The 20,505-nt window shown below is 47.7% G+C and overlaps 2 protein-coding genes and 1 long non-coding RNA gene across 10 annotated transcripts; 2 read left to right on the top strand and 1 right to left on the bottom strand.

Moving 5' to 3' along the window:
* Window positions 1–8,420: 8,420 nt before the first annotated feature.
* Window positions 8,421–12,978, bottom strand: LOC136458931 (uncharacterized). 8 transcript variants are annotated; one of them, XR_010760095.1, is made up of 7 exons: window positions 12,295–12,978; window positions 12,115–12,200; window positions 10,663–10,830; window positions 9,906–9,978; window positions 9,649–9,814; window positions 9,301–9,523; window positions 8,422–9,042 (listed from the first exon to the last, which is right to left on the bottom strand). It is a non-coding gene; the product is annotated as an uncharacterized lncRNA (long non-coding RNA). The 8 variants fall into 8 exon arrangements; XR_010760090.1 differs by having other exon boundaries at window positions 8,423–9,176; XR_010760092.1 differs by having other exon boundaries at window positions 8,421–9,523; window positions 10,663–10,835.
* Window positions 12,979–13,341: 363 nt separating this feature from the next.
* On the top strand, window positions 13,342–13,972 carry LOC136460971 (putative glutamine amidotransferase GAT1_2.1). Its single transcript, XM_066460473.1, has 2 exons — window positions 13,342–13,639; window positions 13,715–13,972. The coding sequence occupies exons 1-2, from the start codon at window positions 13,352–13,354 to the stop codon at window positions 13,970–13,972; spliced, it is 546 nt and encodes a 181-aa protein (XP_066316570.1). The 5' UTR covers window positions 13,342–13,351.
* Window positions 13,973–14,806: 834 nt separating this feature from the next.
* Window positions 14,807–16,515, top strand: LOC136458930 (pathogen-related protein-like). Its single transcript, XM_066458833.1, has 3 exons — window positions 14,807–15,130; window positions 15,207–15,638; window positions 16,002–16,515. The coding sequence occupies exons 1-3, from the start codon at window positions 14,981–14,983 to the stop codon at window positions 16,221–16,223; spliced, it is 804 nt and encodes a 267-aa protein (XP_066314930.1). The 5' UTR covers window positions 14,807–14,980; the 3' UTR covers window positions 16,224–16,515.
* Window positions 16,516–20,505: the final 3,990 nt, after the last annotated feature.

The following is a 20,505-nucleotide window of genomic DNA, read 5'->3' as shown; positions in this document are numbered from 1 at the left end:
CCAAATAACTAACATCAAATTCAATGTAACCCAAAGTATTTAAAGAAGATAAAAGTTTTAGCTCATCAACATCAGTAGCATTATGAATAACATGTTTATTTTTAGCACAAATGTTCGATTCCAACACACATATAGCATGATCATTCATTAATGGTTGCATGGGTATAACATAAATTTCATCATGCAAGTCATCTTTGTCACAAGGAACATGAAGCAAAGCATCTTGTGACAAAGGTAAATCAAGGGAAGGTTCCACTAATATTTGCTCTATTATAGCATGATTCATGGAAGAATTCAGCACATCAAGAGAACGCTCACCTTTTATGAATTTAGCATCATGGGCATTACCTTTGCTCTCATGTTTAGCAAGAGTTGATGGTTCTGAATTTTCACATGAGGCTGTAACCATCTCATTTTCTGTCATGTCATCCTCGCTCTTTTATACATTGTCCTGCAAAAGGTTAGGCATAGCAGGAGGAATAACAAGAGATTTATCTAGTTAATGCACCTCATCATTTGAATTAATTATAAGAGATGGATTAACAAAATTCTCTCATAAGAGCTTTTATATCATTCCATGTATGAGGTTTATTTGAAAAACCTAAAGACTCCCACCAAGTTGATGCAGATTGTCTCAAAACACTAGTTGCATTTTTAATTTTCCTCCGTTCGCACATATAACTTTGTGCAAAAAATATTATATATTTTAGTTTCCCACTCAATGTACTCATTAGCACTAATACCATCATAAGTAGACGGGGAAGAAAGAATAGATTGACCTACGGGAGGAGGTGTAGCAGCAATAGTGTGTGGCTCATGCATCATTGATGTCTCATATCGGTACGTGTTGTAACCTGTCATTATTAGCATCAAACAAGAAAACACACAAGTATGTATTTTCCTATCAGCTATTATAGGATGTGGTCAAGAAGTAAAGTCACACACTCTCAAGCGTATTACTACGGTCTTACAAGTGTTCTTACCAAAGCAACAGACCATGCAATCGGTCGGTGGTTTTGGTACCATTGTAGCTTAAGTGTAACAGTTGCAAGGCGAACATGTACTTGGTTAGAATAAAGTGAAGCTTGAACAGGCACAATATAGTAGCAAGGAATAACAATATTCACAACTAAATAACAAAGCTGAATAAGTATCCCGAGTACTTGTCTTAGTTGCTGGCATATTCACGTTCCAAGTACCAGATGTATCAAGTGGTGTGAGTAGTAGAAACATGATTAGGAACAAGGCAAAAATCAGCACATGCAAACACAGCTCAAATGGCGCTCTCTATGTGCTCCTCTAGATATTGTTCTACTTTTGCCCCTCTCTTTTTTCTCTATTTTTGGGTTGTCGTTGTTTTTTTAGGATTCTTTGACTTTTTCTTTTTCTTTTTTTGATATTTTTTCTTCACTTAGGAGCTCAAAAGAAGTAACCACAGAAAATATGAGCTTAAACAAGTGAATGGCGTGGCCTATGGAAAATTCAGAAGACGTGCTCAAAATTGACAAAAAGCTTATGACCAAAAATTCAGATCCCCAGACGTCACCTCCTGGATGTGCTCCCTAATGGGCCTAAACACGATACATGGTCCAACGGATCAAAAGACGGTGTCGTAACACCCTGGCAGATTCTGGATGCTGATTTGTTTCAATGATTCCAGTTGATTCCGAAGGGCTTTTGATGTGAGACCACTTACATTGGCTTCTTTATCTAATTAGCTTTCCATCCATATGTGGATTGTAAAAAACGGAGCCCGAACGTGCCTGTGTGACCAGTTTTATGACAGACTGGTCCTAAAACCTGAGATGGGCTCGAACTTGATTTGGGCCTCCACCTTGGTGACTCGAACCGGATGAGCTCCGGGCCTCCTTCTCGGTTAGGACACCCTCACTGATCTCCTCGTCCTCTATCTCCAAGCATGGTCGTATGCATGGAGCTCGTGTCCTTATCAGAGAGGGCTTCGTCATCCTCGATGATCCTCTGGTTCACGTCACGAGCCACGGCGCGCGCATGCCCACCGTCTCTGTGGCGCTCGATCTCTTGCTCGAGCTCCGCGCGTTCCTGCTTGAGCTAGAGTCATGCTTCTTCGAGCTCTTGGTGCTGGGCCCTCAGCTGCTCGACCCGCAAGTGAGGTGGGGCCTCTGCATCCCCCTCGACCTCGTCGTCGAGGTTGTATTTTGGGGTAGACTCTCCCTCGTGGACACGTTCGATGTATCCCTCGGGGGTACCTGCCATAAAACATTCATGCGAGGGGTGATAACTCCCCCTGCTAGAGTCAGAGTCGGAGGGCGACTCCGATTCTCTCGCGAGAAGGTCGTGAAAAGATTCCACAACATATTCGGTCATCCCCACGAACTCATCATTCGTAGGGGATGGGGACGTGCGTTGCACCACAAGGTGGCCAACGGTCTCTGCGGCGTTGCGTAGACCGAACGGGAACGCTGTCAGGGCACTCCTGATGAGGTTTTCCAGGAGAGCAGCTCTCCTCTAGCAAGCTACGTCATGACATTGGCGAACGAGAAGGTGAGGCAGCACAGGTCCTCCCGGGACGGTCGGGGTTCTAGGAAGGCGCCGAGCTGGCACTCTAGCCTCCCATAATCGAAGCCGAGAAGCTGATCGCTCCTAGGGCGTGGGCCTTTGGTGCGTGTAGCTGTAGCTCCTCAAGCGCCTTGGCGATCGCGTCGAGGCCGGCAGAGTGGAGAGGTTGGACGGCGGTGGGAAGTTGCGCCAACTCTCCATCCATCATAATGACAAAGTCTAGGTTCCCAAAGCGCACGTGACTAGCCATCCGAGGCCTGATGTGGACGTCGAGACATGCAAAAAGTCCCTACCTGGCGCGCCAACTGTCGCTATTTTCGAACCGCTAATGAGTAAATTTGTATTTTGCGCGTCTAACTCGGATGATGTGCTCGAAGGACACAAGGGTTTATACTGGTTCGGGTGGAACGTCCCTATGTCCAATTCGCTGCTGCTCGTGTTACTGGCACTTGGTTTGTATTAGGGGTATAAACATGCAAGAGAGGGAGAGGATACCAAGTTTCTGATGGAAGGAGTGAACGGGTGTTGAGAGCTCGCTTGGCGCTCAGCCGTGTGCTCATGTCATGCTCTTGTGTTCCAATTTCTTGCGGATCTCCATCCTCTTTCATGGGGCGCCCTGCTTCCCCTTTTATAGGTGAAGGAAAAGTGCGGGTTACAGCGGAGGAAGAGGAGAAGAATGAGAGAGAGGGAGGGCAAAAGGCTTCTTGGGTCACTGGGTCCTTCTTCTCCTTCATGTGGGTCCTGCCGATCCTGTAGATGTCAATAGGGATAGCTCCACGTCGCAGCCCTGTTCGTCACTGGCGCCATGCGTAGACGTCATCTACCGACCATGGTGTTCCACTTTGTCCCGGCGGACGTCGTGGTGAACTGATGCGCCTGTCAGCGTCCGTACGAGGATTAGGTAGAACAGCACTGGCACACCTGACACTGTTCTTGATGTGAATACCCAGGTATGGCCCATCATGGTCACGGGTTACATCGAGGCATACTAGTCTCTTCCCTAGTGTTAGAGTTTTGACCCAGGCCCATACGCTTAGACCTAGAGTGGTTGGTGGCGGTATGGGTTCCCATCGAACGAGATGGAAACCATGTCCTTGGGGTCGGGCGAGACGGAGCCCGCACCCAAGGAGTCAGGCGAGACAGAGCCCACGGCCTTGGGCAAGATGGAAACTGCATCCTTAGGGTCGGGCGAGACGAAGCCTGTACCCAAGGGGTCAGACGAGATGGAGCCTACGACCTTGGGCAAGACAGAAACCGCGACCTTGGGGTCGGACGAGACGGAGCCCGTGGCCTTGGGGATGGGCGAGACGGAGCCCACACCCAAGGGATCGGGCGAGAGGGTGCTCACGGCCTCAAGGTCGAGCGATACGGACCCGTGGCCTTGGTGTCGGATGAGACGGAGCCCACAACCAAGGGGTCAAGCGAGACAGAGCCCGTGGCCTCGAGGTCGGGCGAGACGAAGCCCACGACTTTGGGGTCAAACGAGACCTTTTAATACGTCTTGCTCCATCCGGGAAGTCAGTGTGGGTGCTAACTTCCTTGATTTGGGTATCCCTAATATCGATACCCGACAATTTGCTACTTGGTTGAACCTCTTGTGAATGATTTAATAGACTCTACGTGTTTGTTTCAAAAATAACTATGGTGGAAGTACTATAAAATTATAAAACCATTTAGATGTACTATAAAATTATATTTCATGTTATGGATAATAGTTATTTGGTATTATAAATATAGATATCTTTTTGTAGAAACTTAGTAAACTTACTAGGTAAATGCCTGTGCATTGCAACGAGAACACATAATACCACGATTACATATATATGAGTGTGTGTTATACTATTATCTAAAATAGATACCGCAATCATAATGTTCCAATCAATTTTACATAAGTCTTCATGAAAGATAGATAGTTAAAATATAACTCTAAATTTGAATGCAAAACTGAAACATCAACATCAATTGTCGCATCACTTCATGCCTACGATACGTGAAAGATAAGCTTGCACTTCTTTAGGAATCAAGTGCTACGGAAAGATAATCATAACAAGTTTGTATTTCACAATACATGTTTTACAATCTATTCTACAATTAAGAATCTAATCTCTCAATAGTTCGACTAAGAGAACGTGCTTTGCACAAATACCAAGTTGCAGTTGGTTACCAATCAATGATGATCTAGAAGATTTTTCAAGTCCAAGATGCGGTGTCTGACTTCTTATAGCTAAAGCATGCAGATGGCTGAAGCTATAGTTAGAAGTATCCTGTATATAAGTTGTTTGTTAATTTTTAAAGTTAAAGTACCATTGATATCCTAAAAAAATATGTATCGGCATGTGATGCATTACCTTTTTATGGAGTTAGAACCTCTTTATATATGATATTCTTTGTGAATATATCATTTGCCGCTTTCTTCTTTCCATTCCCTTTCTCTTTCCCCTTGTTCACGTCCTTCTCAGCAGCCGGCACGGCTAGGATCCTAATGTTCGATCTTGCCGTAGCTCTTGATAGTGCCACATAAAATTGGTCGTACGAGAACACTAGTTCCGGCAAATATACCCTGACGTTAGGGATAGTTTGCCTCTATGACTTGTTAACGGTCATCGCGAAGCTGAGCCGTATAGGGAACTGCTTTCGCTTAAATTGGAAAGGGAACATCTCATCGTCTGACGGGCATAAGGGTATACGAGGCAGAAAAACCCGCTTTCCAGCGTGCTGTCCCAACACAATTTCCACGTCTATGATATTCTTTTGAAACCCCCATATGATAAGCCTGGTACCTTTACAAAGTCCGTTCGCAGGGTCAATGTTACTAAGCAATATGACCGGACAACCAATCTTCAACTTCAACACATGTGGAGGTAGACTATTGGGTGTTAAAGTGTTAAGGAATTCCTCAGGGTAGTGGTTGTGCGAATCATCCACCGCACCGTCAAAACTATGGTACACCATCTCTTTCCCGTGGAAACGACATATCATCTTCATGTTAATCATATCAACCTAGTCGTTCCGCGTAGATAAGATCGCTCGAGAGGTGATATAATCTTTGCTTGACATATTCGCATGGAGGTTAGGGAATATGCAGTCAATTAAAGTATCAAGGTCACTATCTTCTCTGGTGTGCGGTACGCATATATCATGAGGAAGACAGATGTCGATAGAATATCATCGGCAGTCCTCCAAGGGGTATCCCACGAAGGTAGATTGATCGGCAGAGAAGCGTGTGATCAAGAAAAAGAAGGCAACAGAGACACACGAGTTAGACAGGTTCAGGCCATCAGTATGATGTAATACCCTACTCCTGTGGTCTGTTGGTTTGTATTAGCTGTCATATGATATTGCGTGTGTTTGGAGGGGGTCCCTGCTCGCGTTATATAGTCTGGGGGCAGGGTTACAAGTCAGTTACATCTGAGAGATAACCGGAAAGTAATAATAGATTACAGGAATCTTGATATCATACGTATCCTAACAGATCTCATAGTATCTTCAGGATATCTTTTCGATGTCTTGCCGGAGACGCCGAGCAGAGTCGTGCCCCGCAAGGCTTCGTCTTGTGGGCTAGGCCACCCCTGGGGGCGTAGCCCATGTGGTCTGCCGTGGGTATCCAGGGTCGTACCCCCCACAATGGATTTCATCATCAACAATCGCCTTCTCAGATCCTCCACCGATGCGCAAGAAGTATTCTGCAAACCAAGGGTCGCTCTTTGCCCTCATATTGCGCACCAATTTTAGGTGTCGCATGGAATCCCAAAGGTACGACATACGCAGTGAGGCACCGACCACCTGAGCCCTCGACCCTCTCCGAACAACTGGAAGAACCTGTCTGAAATCTCCACTGAACACCATGGTCTTTCCACCAAACAACAGCTCTGGTCGGTCCATTATATCATGGAGACTGTTGTCCAGCACCTCGACAGACTGCCTCTTTGTCATGCTAGCCTCGTCCCAAATAATAAGAGATGATGCTCGAAGCAGCTTAACAATACCACTCTGTTTCGTGAAGGTGCAAAAGGCCCCATTATCAATAGTGAGGGGAATCTTGAAGTGCGAGTGGGCGGTTCTACCATTTGGCATTATTGAGGCTGCGACACCAGATGTAGTTGTTGCCATAGCAATCTTTTTCTAACTGTGTATAGCAACGAGAAGTGTTATGTACAGATAAGTCTTTTCGGCCCCGCTAGGACCATCCATAAAGAAGAGAACCTTGTCCTCGGTATCAACTGATGACATGATCTCATCGTATGCAGTCCGTTGCTCCTCGTTAAGGGTGTTTGATAGAGCCACATCATCATCGTTAGCCTCAATGCTAGCCTCCTCAAAAATCTCTCTAGGAATATCACGAGAGGCATCATATGTGTCATCGATATCAGGAAGTGGGTACATCTTTATATCCTTCTGCATTGATTGTAGCAATTTTTGAATATCCATGAGGACCATCTGCTCCACCATGAAGGTGGATTGATTATTGCACCTGTAGTCCTCTGACATTGCCTTCTTATGTTTCTCCCACAGTCCAAACACATCACTGGGCTCACAAAATACCAGTATTGTTGCAAAGAGCCTTTGTAGCGCATATGACATCATCCACCCGGTTGCCTCAATGAGACTCTCGTTCAGCGTGTTGTCCTCTTCGATTAAGCCCCTTCTTTCTACAGCTTCACGGAAGGTCGATAGGATTTTGCCATCTACGGTCCTTAGACACTCAAAGGAGGTTGCACTTGCCACGTGGTTCAGGAGAACCCTAAGATAGTAACACTCCCCCTCGGCTGGATTGGCGGACACAATGCTTCCAATCTATCGTAATGTATCACGACGTACCCTATTTTTCAAACTTTGCTCTGTGCTTGCCACGTATAGAACTCGGGAAAGTCCCGATACAATGTACCTCGAGCTATTTCATCTATCCTGTTCTTCTCGAAGTACGTTGTAAGCATTGACTTGTTAGCATCTAGACGATCAAGCACTCGTCGAATCCCCTGGCGCCGATGAAATGACACCATATGCATGTCTGGAAGATGTAGCTGTAGGGATAAAACAGAAGGGTACCTATCACTCAAATCAAACACGTATATCCTCCACAAGGCTTCTGGGGGTTACCCATCTAGCATCTCTATACTGCTTGATCTCATCAACATTTCCTTCACTATCCTCCTTGTCAGCCTCTCTCATAGCCACAAACGCCCGATCATGACCCTTTTAAATGTACTTAAACAAATACTTGACTGCCTTGATGCTCCCACATGTGTAAACATTGATGTGGCAGTTGAATAGACGGAGGATATACGGGTTGTAAGGCATGACCCATCTGTTGTCAAGCTCGTGTCTGCGAACTTTTTCTTTTCGGCCATCTTCACGTCGTCTGTAAATTGGATATGAATCCTTGCCTTATACTGTGATATCATAGCTTAGGGTAACGGTTCTTGTAGGAATCACGACCCTTTGTGCATGGACAATTGCGATTAAGCACTCCGCAAGGGTCATGCATCATATGTTTGGTAACCATCTTGTACAAGACTGGGTACTTCTTGTTCAGGAGCTCAGCTGAGATGAGGCGATCATACTGCTTTGAACACGTGATCTTGTACTTCGTATCCATGATTAGCAAAAAATGTACATGCGGCAGACCCCTCTTCTGGAACTCCACAACAAAAACATGTGACCGCACCTTTCCAAGAATATCCCTTTTTAGTAGTCTATCCTTCAGCTCTTTTAGTTTTGCTCTAAAGACCCAAACAACGAGATCTAGACGATCTTGTGGTGTCTGGCCAGGGTAGAGTTCACGCTTGATCTCATCCTAGTTTGGGTTACATGTCATAGTTAGGACAGAGTTCGCCTAAACGGGTTAAACGGACGTTTAAACAGACACTAAATGATAAACGGTGGTAAACTGTTTTGTTTAGGGAGTAAACGGAAATTAAACGGTTGACCGTTTAAATGGTCAAAAAACGAAAAAACGGTCTAAACGGTCTAAACGGAACGGAGATAAACAGTATGAAACGGGCTAAACAGCTATTTAAACGGCTGTTTAGGCGAACACGAGGTAAATCTAGTTCGTATGGATAAATTCGTATACTTGAGTTTATTATATTTATAAATGTGTACACTTGATATGTTACATGCATAAATATCTATATTTTGTTCTTTTCACATGCATAAATATATATACATACCAAAATAATTAATTTTTACTCGGATAAATATGTATAAATGCTAGAATACTTGATTTTTTACATGCACATATATAATTATATGTATTTTTTTAAAGTACAAAACCGTTTAACTTCATTTAAACACCGTGTAAATAGCCTAAACGCTAAACGAAGGGCGACCGTGTAAAGACCGTTTACCGTTTAGGAAAACATTGAGTTAGGAAGATGTCCGGTTTACCAAACCTTCGTACCAAAGCCATGGCGTCCATGTACCGACGCCTCATGTCACGTGGGCCTCCAATAAATGATGAAGGCATCACTGTCCGTTTTCCAACAGCTTCTCCTCTACCTTCACCTGCATGTTACTCACTTCATTCTAAATTATAAGACGTTTTAACTTTTCTACGTACATTGTTTTTATTATGTATCTAGACATAATGTATATTCAAGTGTATAGCAAAATTTATGTATCTAAATAAGGCAAAACGTCTTATAATTTGGAATGGAGTGTAATGCAAATTTTTAGCAGGTAACGAGTGAATAGACAACTGGCACTGATTCCATTTTCTTGCCAAGAACAATTGTTGAGTAGACTAACTATTAAATGAAATACCTTTTGTAGTTACCAATTAGGTAGTTGCTACCATTGTTGCTTCTTTTTGTAGAGACTAACTATAACATTCCACCAGAGAAGCAAAGAATTGCGAAGAAACATGAAAAAAACTGATTCTGATTCCGATGATTGCTGTGTGCCTAGGCCCGACCAATGGTTGTGCTTGTGGATGGTGGACCTCGATAATTTGTGAGCACGAATAATCGCATCTTTACCAAGAAAACTGCAAGAGGTTTTTAGATACCATTCATAAGTGGCGCTACACTGTTTTAGAAGATATTTAGGAGATAAAAAAAGTCAAACAGGTGATCAAATATACAAATGTCAGGGTCAGATAATTATACTAACCAGTAAAAGAATAGCTTCTTGCTTTCGCACTCTTACGAAATGCATGGGTTTTGACCAGATCAGGGATGTAGCTCCTCCAGTGAGGAAGAAATATTGTCGCATAGCTTGCGTCGTCAGCGAGTAATGAATATGTCGTGGCGCAGCCAATTGCTTCGTGGGGGCACCGCTGTCGAAACACAAATCGATGAAAAATGCCATAAGCAAGCTTCCATCCAATACATATAAGCAAGCGAAAAATTGATTTATCCAGGAAATACCTGAATTCATCTAAGATCATGAACTGAGAAACTGCCACCACCACATCCTGATCCTACGATGCAACTGGCAAGCCTGACAATATCAACAACAACAACAACAACAAAGCCTTTAAGTTCCAAACAAGTTGGGGTAGGCTAGAGTTGAAACCCAACAGAAGCAGTCAAGGTTTAGGCACGTGAATAGCTGTCTTCCAAGCACTCCTATCTAAGGCTAAGTCTTTGGGTATATTCCATCATTTCAAGTCTCCTTTTATTGCCTCTACCTAAGTCAACTTCGGTCTTCCTCTGCCTCTCTTCACGTTACTATCCTGACTTAGGATTCCACTACGCACCAGTGCATCTAGAGGTCTCCGTTGCACATGTTCAAACCATCTCAACCGGTGTTGGACAAGCTTTTCTTTAATTGGCGCTACCCCTAATCTCTCACGTATATCATCGTTCCGAACTCGATCCCTTCTTGTATGACCGCAAATCCAACGCAACATACGCATTTCCGCGACACTTAGCTGTTGAATATGTCGTCTTTTCGTAGGCCAACATTCTGCACCATACAACATAGCAGGTCTAATCGTCGTCCTATAAAACTTGCCTTTTAGCTTCTGTGGTACCCTTTTGTCACATAGGACACCAGACGCTTGCCGCCACTTCATCCACCCTGCTTTGATTCTATGGCTAACATCTTCATCAATGTTCCCGTCCCTCTAGTGGATAGTACTCATAATATTAATATTATTACAAAGTTCTCTACTGGATATACCTATTCCATGAGATACAAATCACATCGGCTTCCTACAGACATTGACAGATATACAATGTTTGTTCCCAGTACACTTTAAGACTTGCAAACTGTCCAATAAATAGAATGCATCTATGTTCCAGTTGTTTCGACTTGGCTCCCATAGGTGAAAGCGCACTTATTAGTCACCTGCGCTGTAAGCCTTAAATTAATTCATGATCGACACACTGTATTATGAGAATAAATACATTTAACAAACTCTTATATGTGCCTAGGTGCCTCAAATAGGCCAAAATCTGCATCAGACACATGATTAGGATCAATCGTTTATCTAAGTCTTCTAACTCACCATGCTATTCACACCCTTTTGTTAGTGGAAAAAACAATCACCATGGCTTCGGTCTAATCTTTTGCAATATGTTAAATTCCACTCCATAATAAACTCTACAAAATGTTCATTTCCTTTGTGACTGAACGGAAGTTAAGCTGGAAATCATACAACTATGGAAGCAGCTAATCTCCAGGAGATGAGAAAAGGTACATAACTGTGACAGCAGAAAGAATTCAGTTAAAGAGTCCTGGAATCCTTTGTTCACACAAATTGCATACCCAATTACAGTATGACTGGATCCAACTTCATCTATAACTCCATACCTGATGCTTGAAAATAATATACAATGGCAAGCATATGCATTCTCAATAAGAGGACGAGAATAGGATAATTGCAAAAAAAAGCTAGTCATATTTCTCAGATAAGAGAAAGTGAAAATGGTGATATCTCATTGACTGTTGCAATCTATGCAAGAGATTTCAAGCACAAGTTTTTTTTTTTCTCAAGCGCCGCAATTGATCTTGCTCCTATGTTTCATGTTTCCCCTCCAAATCGGCCCACAAACCACAGTTAACAACTTTGACCAAATGGAAAAACAGAGAGTATATCAATACTGATGTTTCAAAAAAAAATTAACACGGTTTCTTGGAATTCATCCAAACTTCCCTCGGCACTGTCAATTTCAGCTGCCAGATGGCCCATCATCCACTAACTACCTGCTAACTCAAATTTGAAAGAATTGGTGGAAATAAATCTATTTTCGATTGGACGCTTCTTGAGGAAAAGCAAGACAATATTTCAGAATACTTTAGAAGGTAGGCATAATTGTTTTGAACATTTGTATCCTTGCTATTGTCTTGTGTCTCACATTCAGGCATTACCTAAGGTTCTGAAATCTTCAGGGACTACTTAAGGCTTGATTTTTTTTGCCTGCATAGAAAATGGAAATGCCAGGGCTAGTTTACTGGTTATACCTTGATGTCTCACATTTGTATCCATGCTATTGAAATCAGTTTGTAGAAGCAAAGGGTTACTGCAGCAAAGGCCTTAAGGTTTTGAAATCTTCAGGGACTACTTAAGGCTTTGATATTTTTTTGGCTGCATAGAAAATGGAGATGCCAGGGCAATTTTACAGATTATACCTTGATGGCCTGAATGTTGATTTGAAGACCTCCTGAATGTTATTTGTGAACCTTCGTTACCAACTCCAGCTTAATGGAGTCATCTACTGAAACCAAAAAAGATTAGAAGATTAAAAGAAACCTCTACTCAAACCAAACAGGATGAGAAGATCAAAAGGATTCAAGGGGGAATAAAATTACATCTTTGTTCCTTTCTGCCAGTTATCTTCGTGCTTCCAAGATAAGGAAATTGTTCAGGAGCGAGGCTGAGACCTGGAGACGCGCCTGTTGTACGGTCTGGCGGATTCTGCCGCCCGACCGCCGGCGGCGGCCTACCTGGGGTCGAGTGGAGATCAACCAGGAGCAGAGGGCGGCCTCTTCTTCTCGTGCGGTGAGGGAAGGGTAAGCGAGCGCCGCTGCCGCCGCCGCCGCCCCAAGCCTCCGCTCCGCCCACCAGGCCCTGCCGCGCGAGCCTGGCCGGCGGCACTCCTCAACCGCGGACCAAGTGCGGGCGGCACAGGAACCAGAACGGCTAGCCGGCGCGTCGGTGTAGCGGCGGGCCGCGGTCTCGGCGCGTGCGTCTGCGAGGTCTCCTTGTTGTGGAGGCGCGAACGGTGAGGTTGACTCGGTCAATTGAGTCTTGGCGAGGGCGGCTGCGGAGTGCGACGGCGAGGGCGATGGCGATGGCGCGGGTGCAAGAGGGAGGGCGTAGAACGGCGGCGCGCAATGAGCGAGGCTGGCGGGCGGCGAGGGCGACCTCAAAGGAGCGAGGCCAGCGGGCGATGGTGGAGCGATGGGATAGCAGGCCATCTCTAGGTACCGGAGGGGAGGAGATATCAGAAGGAAGGTTCTGGAGCTCGTGGGAGTTGGGACTGGGGTGGAGATTGCGCGGGGAGGAGCGGGCGGGCGTGGGATCACACGGACTGGCAGCCGACGACGCGAAAAAAATGTCGCACGGACTGGGTTCGTTTCGTCTGCCGTTGCCGGTGAACGATAGAGATAGAGAAAAGTGTTTGAAATTATAATAAAATAATAAAAATAGAAATAAGGTTGTTTGGTTGTGAGCCATCTCCAAGAGTTTTCTATTTATCTTTCTAAAACTTGGTTTTTAAGAAATTAAGAAAAAAAATCTCTCCTCAGTTCCTAATCCATCTTTCTAATATTTAGGCACTTAAAAAAAAAGTGAGCCAGTTTCGCGTAACTTTACGAGGGTATTGAGTCGCGCTGATCTTCTCCCGCGCGGTTCCACCCGGAGCGCATGCGCAAGCCCGGCGGCTCCGGCGACGAGTTCGACTACCCCGGCTGCGCCAGGGCGTACCAGGAGTTCATCCGCGCCGTGGTCGCGTACCAGGAGAAGACGGTGGCGGGTCCGCACTTGCCTCGTGGCGCCCCCGTCCCCACGCCGCCGAAGCTGAGCAAGGAGATGGAGAGGCGGCGCAAGGTCATCTCCCGCAGCTTCTCGCTGGCCAAGGACATGTACCTCTCCAGCGGCCGCACCAACCCGGCGGAGCAGCGCGACCTCGAAGCTGGCGCCGAGTTCCTCGAGGTAATATCACTCAAATTCGCTTGCGCTCGCACCAGGCAAAGCCAGGTACACCTGTGTGGACGTTCGTGCGTGCAGTCGAACACGGCGTCGCTGAGCGTGCAGCAGGAGAAGCGGCTGAAGCAGATGGGCGCCACGGTGCGGAACGCGTCGGGGTACCTCAATAGCCTCAAGGTGAGCGGCGTGCGCGAGGTGGCGGCGCGGGCGCTCATGGCGGAGATGACTGTCAACCAGCTCTCCGACCTCGCCGCCTTCAGGACCATGGGCAAGATCTGCTCCGAGGTGCTCGACACCAAGCTGCAGGCTTTGCATGTCAACGTGAATCTGCATGAATGAAGACTCAGCTCCTGCACGAATGCAGGCAGTGTATCCACCCATGTCGGTGTCTCAACTCTTGCTTGCCAGTAGCAACATTCTGAATTCTTGTGGCTGTGGCCATCCATGGCTTGTTGTGCCCTGCAAGGTTGGTTGTGGTCGGCTACTGATGATATGCTTGTCCATCAGATGATGGTACAGATCGGCAACGTAATTCATGTGGGTCCTAAATTTGATTTTTTTAGATGTCATTTATTAGAAACTCTTGGAGATGACTTTCTTTTTTTCTCCCTAAATCTTTTTAGAAGTTGCTAAACTACAAGTTTTTAGGTGAAAAAAATAGGAAATTCTCGGAGATGCTCGGATAATCATAAATAGCCTATAAAATCCAACGACCGGTGTTGTTGCTAGGCGGGGCAAGAAACAATTCAGTCTACTTCGTAGATTGGATAATATACATCCAGTTGCGCCATCCTCCATGCATATCTTCGCAGTAGCACACCATAATCATCAGTCCGACTCATCGTGGCACACAGCCGACACTAGCGACGGATGAATCGAATTCATTGACTGCACCTGGACAAAGTCCAAACCACGCAGTAAATTAGACTTGCCTATGAATCTATTGTTCGTTGTGAGAGTTACGACGTATCCACGAAGGCTTTAACATGTGTTGGAGTTGATTGAAATAGAATTTAGATTAATTCCGCTTCAATCCACTTTTAACACATATGGATATCGATTAAGATGAATACGTGTGTATCCATGGCCGAAAGCAATGTACGTCGATCTATAAGAACCCGCAACGGCCCGCGCATCCCAATTCACACACAGCACACCGTGGGTTTTGGAGTGGACCAATGCGCGAGCGTACTGACGTACGCACACCCCTTTAAAACCACCGGCACATCCGTTCCGTTCCAGGGCGAGCTATCGCGCACCAGACAGCCCCCACGAACGACCGGCCGTGCAAACCGTCGGACGCTGTGACTGTGAGTTGTGACCTTGCGCGTGGCCCAGATTGATCAGATGGAGGCGACGGCGGCGGCCGACTCCTCCGGCGGCGACCGCTACAGGTCCCACCTGGCTGGCGAGGGCGAGAAGCACACCGTGTGGCGGCACGGCGCGCCGCCCTCGTACGACGCCGTGAACGCCCTCTTCGAGGCCGAGCGCACTCAGGTTCGACGACGTGTTGGTTTCTTCTTCACACATGCACAGATAGCATCTTGGTTGCTGACGACGGCGTGGCGTGCAGGAGTGGCCGGCGGGCTCACTGGAGGAGGTGGTGCAGAACGCGATCAAGACGTGGGAGATGGAGCTGTCGCACAAGGCGCGGCTGTCGGACTTCAAGTCCGTGAGCCCGGGCAAGTTCCGCCTGTTCGTGAACGGCGGGCGTCCCCGGACCGGGGAGGAGACGCTGGCCATGGGCAGCTACAACGCGCTGCTGGACGGCCCGCTCCTGCCGAGCGCGGGCGCGTACGACGCCTCCGCCGAGACGTTCCAGTCCTCGCACGACCTGTTCCGCGCCGCGTTCCCGCGCGGCTTCGCGTGGGAGGTGCTCAAGGTCTACTCCGGCCCGCCGGTCATCGCCTTCAAGTTCCGGCACTGGGGCCACAAGGAGGGACCGTACAAGGGCCACGCCGCCACCGGCGACAAGGTCGAGTTCCACGGCGTCGCCGTCCTCAAGGTACTTCGTTTGCCTTGCCCCGCCTCAGTTAATGCTATGCTACTACTAGGTTACTAGAGCAGCTGCAAGATGCGTGTACGCGCACGTAGCTATCGACAATTCGGTTCACGTGTTGGTAAAAAAATCCCTTAGTAGTAGTTTAGTGTATGGCTAGTGATGAATAATTGACCATTTTGTCATGTTCACCAAAATACGATATACTAGTAATAAAAGTGATACGATAGTTATGTAGCGCAGCAAGACACAGCTGATCCTTATCTCTTCTTTATTAGCACTACAAAAGTAATAGTGACGATTTTGTGATATGTAGATGACGCTACCAGCGGTCTTTAGGTCACTGACTCATTGTGTGAGTTTGAGTAGGTGGATGAGCAGCTGCGGGCGGAGGACGTGGAGGTATACTACGACCCGGGCGAGCTTTTGGGAGGCCTTCTCAAGGGCCCCAAGGTGGCTTCCTCCGAGGAGGACAGCGGCGAGGTCGTGGCGCTCGCCGAGAGGCTCACCGAGGCCGCTGCCGTGTCGGAGACAGGTGCTGTCCCGCCGCCGCAAGCTTGCCCCTTCCTCAACCCCGGGAAGCCACAGTGATCAACCAGCACCCAAAGAAGATAGCGGCTTGGTGAATGAGTAAATAAAAGCTTACAAGACGTGTCCGTAGTCGATCCATGGACTTCACTGAGGGGGTACTACTTTGTACTACATTAATTGATGTTTCGTGATCAGAAGAAATTGTTCGCCCGTCATGTGGAAAAACTGCCAGAGGAATTTGGAGGTCGATCTCGAGAAGAAGAAAAAGGGCATGTGAATGTGAAGTGACCGTGTAATAATTGCATGATATTCGTTCAACAAAAAAAAAAAAAAAATCGATGTTGAAGTGGTAGTGGGAGTGTTTGATGGTTGTTCTTTCTTTGGTTGCAGCAAGGCCCCGTCGCCTTGGCTTAGTTAAATATCAATAATGCAATAGTAGCAGATTTGTGGAAAAGATGAAGTTTCAAAGGTCTCTGGAAAGTGAAATGCATGCAATGCCCACTGGACTCCGACTTCGGAAAGAAGTGGCACAGCTGAATGACATACATCGAAGGTGCAAGCAAGACAGCAACGTTCACCAATCACCATTCATCAGTCACCACTTCGACGATACGCTTCGATCGACACTATTACGTCTCAGCTTGTACGATTCAACACCCACCATGCGACCACTTCCAATATTGCTAACCTTTCCTTGATGACGATAATAAAGGAAAAACCGCTAGGACAAAAAGAACAGATTGATTAGGACACGGATTCATAATGTCACAGATAACGAGAGGAAATAAACACCAAAAGGAGACTATATATAAGATTAAAATAACTAAAAGTTAGAAATCATAATATAGACCGTGATTTTAGTAAAAAAAACTTTAAACAGGTTTAGTATTTGTTTTGAGCTGGAACAAAATTTCTATGATCCTTCGAAGATTGAATCAGGTTTTAGGAAGATTTTTTTTTCTAGGGGCACTAGCGCCCGCAGCGCGTTCGGACGCATCTCCCAATCCCCAGATGTCGGTGTTTTCGGACCACCGATGAGTAAATTTGTATATACACGTCTGGCTCGGATGGTGTGCTCGGATGACACAAGGGTTTATACTGGTTCGGGCGGAACGTCCCTACGTCCAGCTCGCTACTGCTCATGTTACCGGTATTTGGTTTGCAGTAGGGGTTACAAACAGGCGAGAGAGGGAGAGGATCCCAAGTCTCTGATGAAAGGAGTGAACGGGTGCTGAGAGCTCGCTTGCTGCTTAGCCGTGTGCTCGTGTCGTGCTCTTGTGTTCTGATTCGTCCCCTTTTATGGGACGCTCTGCTTCCCCTTTTATTGGCAAAAGGAAAGCGCAGGTTACAGCGAAGGAAAATGAGAAGAACGAGAGAGAAAAGAAAGCTTCTAGGGTCACCGGGTCCTTCTCCTGTAGATATCAACAGGGATGGCTTCACGTCGCGGCTCTGTTAGTCACTGGCGCCATACGCAGGCGTCGTCTGTCGGTCATGGTGTTCCACTCCATACCGACGGACGTTGTGGTAAACTGACGCGCATGTCAGCGTCCGTACGAGGGTTAGGCAGAACAGCACCGGCACGCCCGACACTGTTCTTGATGTGAATACCTAGGTATGCCCCGTCATGACTATGGGTTACATCGAGGCATGCCAGTCTCTTCCCTGGTGTTAGAGTTTTGACCCAGACCCATACGCTTGGACCTGGAGTGGTTGGCGGTGGTATAGGTCCCCGTCGGACGACACGAAAACCGCGTCCTTAGGGTCGGGCGAGACGGAGCCTGTACCCAAGGGGTCGGGTGAGACAAAGCTCGCGGCCTTAGGCGAAACGGAAACCACGTCCTTAGAGACGGGCGAGGTGGAGCCCACACCCAAGGGGTCGAGCGAGATGGAGCCCGTGGCCTTAGGCGAGACGAAGCCTGCACCCTAGGGGTCGAGCGAGACGGAGCCTGCGGCCTCAAGGTCAGGCAAGATGGAGCCCGCGGCCTCGAGGTCGGGCGAGACGGAGCCCACGGCCTTGGGCGAGATAGAACCCGCGTCCTTGGGGTCGGGCGAGACAGAGCCTATGGCCTCGAGGTCGGGCGAGACAGAGCCCGCGGCCTTAGGGTCGAGCGAGACGGAGCCCGCAGCCTTAGGGTAGGGCGAGACCTTTTAATACGTCTTGAACCATCCGGGGAAGTCAGTGTGGGCGCTAACTTCCTTGCTTTGGGTATCCCTAATATCGATACTCGATAGTAGCCCTCGAGCCTGCGGAGGAGTAGAATACTCCTTTAGAGGCTTTTCCGGACGGGAGGACTCTAAGGGTCCTGGCCTTCTTTTTGTAGTTAGTGGCGTGACCGGGTAGGACAGTGATTACCTTTTGTCACGATCGGTGTTATTGGGGCATGTAACCGTAGGATTCGAGAGGTCAAAAAGATTTTTCTTGATTCCAGTCCCCTAGGATACGATTGGTCCACCGTCGTACTACGACCACGCGTTCGGTCTCCTTGCGAGTCCAACTTCCCTCGAGCACCCACGTGTAGCAGGGGTCTGATCAAGGGTCGGCTCATCTTTATGATCGTCATCCCTCAAGTAGTTTTTTCGATAAAAACGGAGGGGCAGCACCGTGCCATGTTTTTCTCGATGGACGAAACATGATGCTTCGTGAGCTATTAACGGGCTAGTTCGAGTGGGGCCTTGGCTTCCTGTTCATGGGGGTCCAGCGTGGGTCAGTTGGTGATCGACTCCAGACTCTTGGGGGCTAGTCCATATAGTTCTTGGGTCCGTTCGGCCGGTCCCAAAGGCCCGTTGCCTTTCTTCGAAGAAACACCATGGACTGGGAACCGACCAAGACTTGAACGTGGGCTAGGATGCCTGCAGCGCTCATGCGCCCGGGTACTAACCGCTAGTGGGCCCATCCCTTTCCAGCCCTCGCTCTAAGGGTGCCCCGGAGCAGCTGTGAACCTATCGGTGGGCCAGCCTTTGAACTCCTAGGCCTGAATGGGACGTAGGAGCATTTTTAGCTCTGTATCTCTCCTTACCTACGATGGTTCTTGGCCCATCGACTAGGCAAACCGTCATATGGCATGTCCTTCGAGGGAGCATCCAGAGATAGCTTGCGCATGATCTCCAAAGGGAGGTAACGTGACGCGGTGCAGCGGGTGCGTGAATCTAGGTAGACGGTTCTCCTTCTCGCCCACTCTGTCCTATAAATAGCGGCCTCCCCCATCATGTTTCTATACACCAAAACCACAACCTTACCTTTTTTGTTTATCCGCCGCCGCCGTTTGGATCTGTCGTGCTTGCTAATCCACCACCGAAGCCCTAGATCTATAGCTTTTGTTTCTCCACCGCCACCTTTGATTCTTCATAGCCGCCTCCATCCTCCATGGATTTGTGGTACTGCTCCAATGTTACCCATGCACACATGGAGGGCCTCATCATGCATGGTCTTCTCCACAGGAGGACCGATGTGGTGGAGTGGCTTGTGCCCAGCCATGAGGATGCACCGGCATCGCCTGACAGCTACATCATCTCCTCTGTGCTCTTCCACGAGCGTGGACTCGTAGTTCCTCCCCACCCGTTCTTCTGGGGTCAGCTGCACCACTATCAGATCGAGCTACAGCACTTGGATTCAAACGGGATCCAGCACATCACGGCCTTCATTGTGATGTGCAAGGGGTACTTAGGGATTGAGACCCACTTCAAGCTCTGGAGATATTTCTTCTCCATTTCCATGATCAAGAAGAAGGAGAGACATCGGGAGACCCTGGTGCCGATGGGATGCACGAGTGGCTGAGTACATGCCCTGCCAGCTCTCTAGATCTAAAAAGGGGTGGCACTCGTATTGGTTCTACCTGAAGAACGACCCCACCGCTACCTTGCCAGTCTTCTCTGGGTGTCTGATCAGAGAGGTACCACTGATATGGTCGTGGGGGCCACCCATCAAGGAGAAGAAGAGGATGCATGACCTCTTTGAGGTCATCGCATTCCTGAAGACCCGCGGCCTCCATGGGGCTGGTGTCATCGGGGGGTATCACGTGAGGAGGGTGGCACCGCTGATGGTGCGCGTCCTCCCGCTGTACGGGATGATGCCCGGTGCACAGCTCGTCAGGACAACACTTGCACAGGGGCTGCTCCACGATAGCGAGGTCGCATAGCACATCAAGGAGGCCACAACAGAGGCCGACGCCATGTTCCTGACCTTGAGGCATCCCATGATGCGGCCGGATGCGGGCTTCATTGAGCTACCGGTAGGGTCAGTCTTCTAGGACTCAGTCATGCCGCTACTAGAGCACGTGGCCATGAGGGCAGTGAACCATGCCGTGGATGAACAAAGGAAGAAGAAAAAGGATGACAAGGGGAA

The sequence above is a fragment of the Miscanthus floridulus genome, chromosome 6 (genome assembly GCF_019320115.1).
Source record: "Miscanthus floridulus cultivar M001 chromosome 6, ASM1932011v1, whole genome shotgun sequence".
NCBI classification, from domain to species: domain Eukaryota; kingdom Viridiplantae; phylum Streptophyta; class Magnoliopsida; order Poales; family Poaceae; genus Miscanthus; species Miscanthus floridulus.
The sequence above is the reverse complement of the archived record's forward strand: the minus strand, read 5'-3'. Positions and strand labels throughout refer to the sequence as shown.

Excerpts from the sequence above, each read along its gene's own strand:
- LOC136458930 (XM_066458833.1), top strand. The coding sequence starts at position 14,981 with ATGGAGGCGACGGCGGCGGCCGACTCCTCCGGCGGCGACCGCTACAGG. Across the intron at positions 15,131-15,206 it reads TCGAGGCCGAGCGCACTCAG|GAGTGGCCGGCGGGCTCACT; the intron begins GTTCGACGACGT and ends CGTGGCGTGCAG. Across the intron at positions 15,639-16,001 it reads ACGGCGTCGCCGTCCTCAAG|GTGGATGAGCAGCTGCGGGC; the intron begins GTACTTCGTTTG and ends GAGTTTGAGTAG.
- LOC136460971 (XM_066460473.1), top strand. The coding sequence starts at position 13,352 with ATGCGCAAGCCCGGCGGCTCCGGCGACGAGTTCGACTACCCCGGCTGC. Across the intron at positions 13,640-13,714 it reads CTGGCGCCGAGTTCCTCGAG|TCGAACACGGCGTCGCTGAG; the intron begins GTAATATCACTC and ends TCGTGCGTGCAG.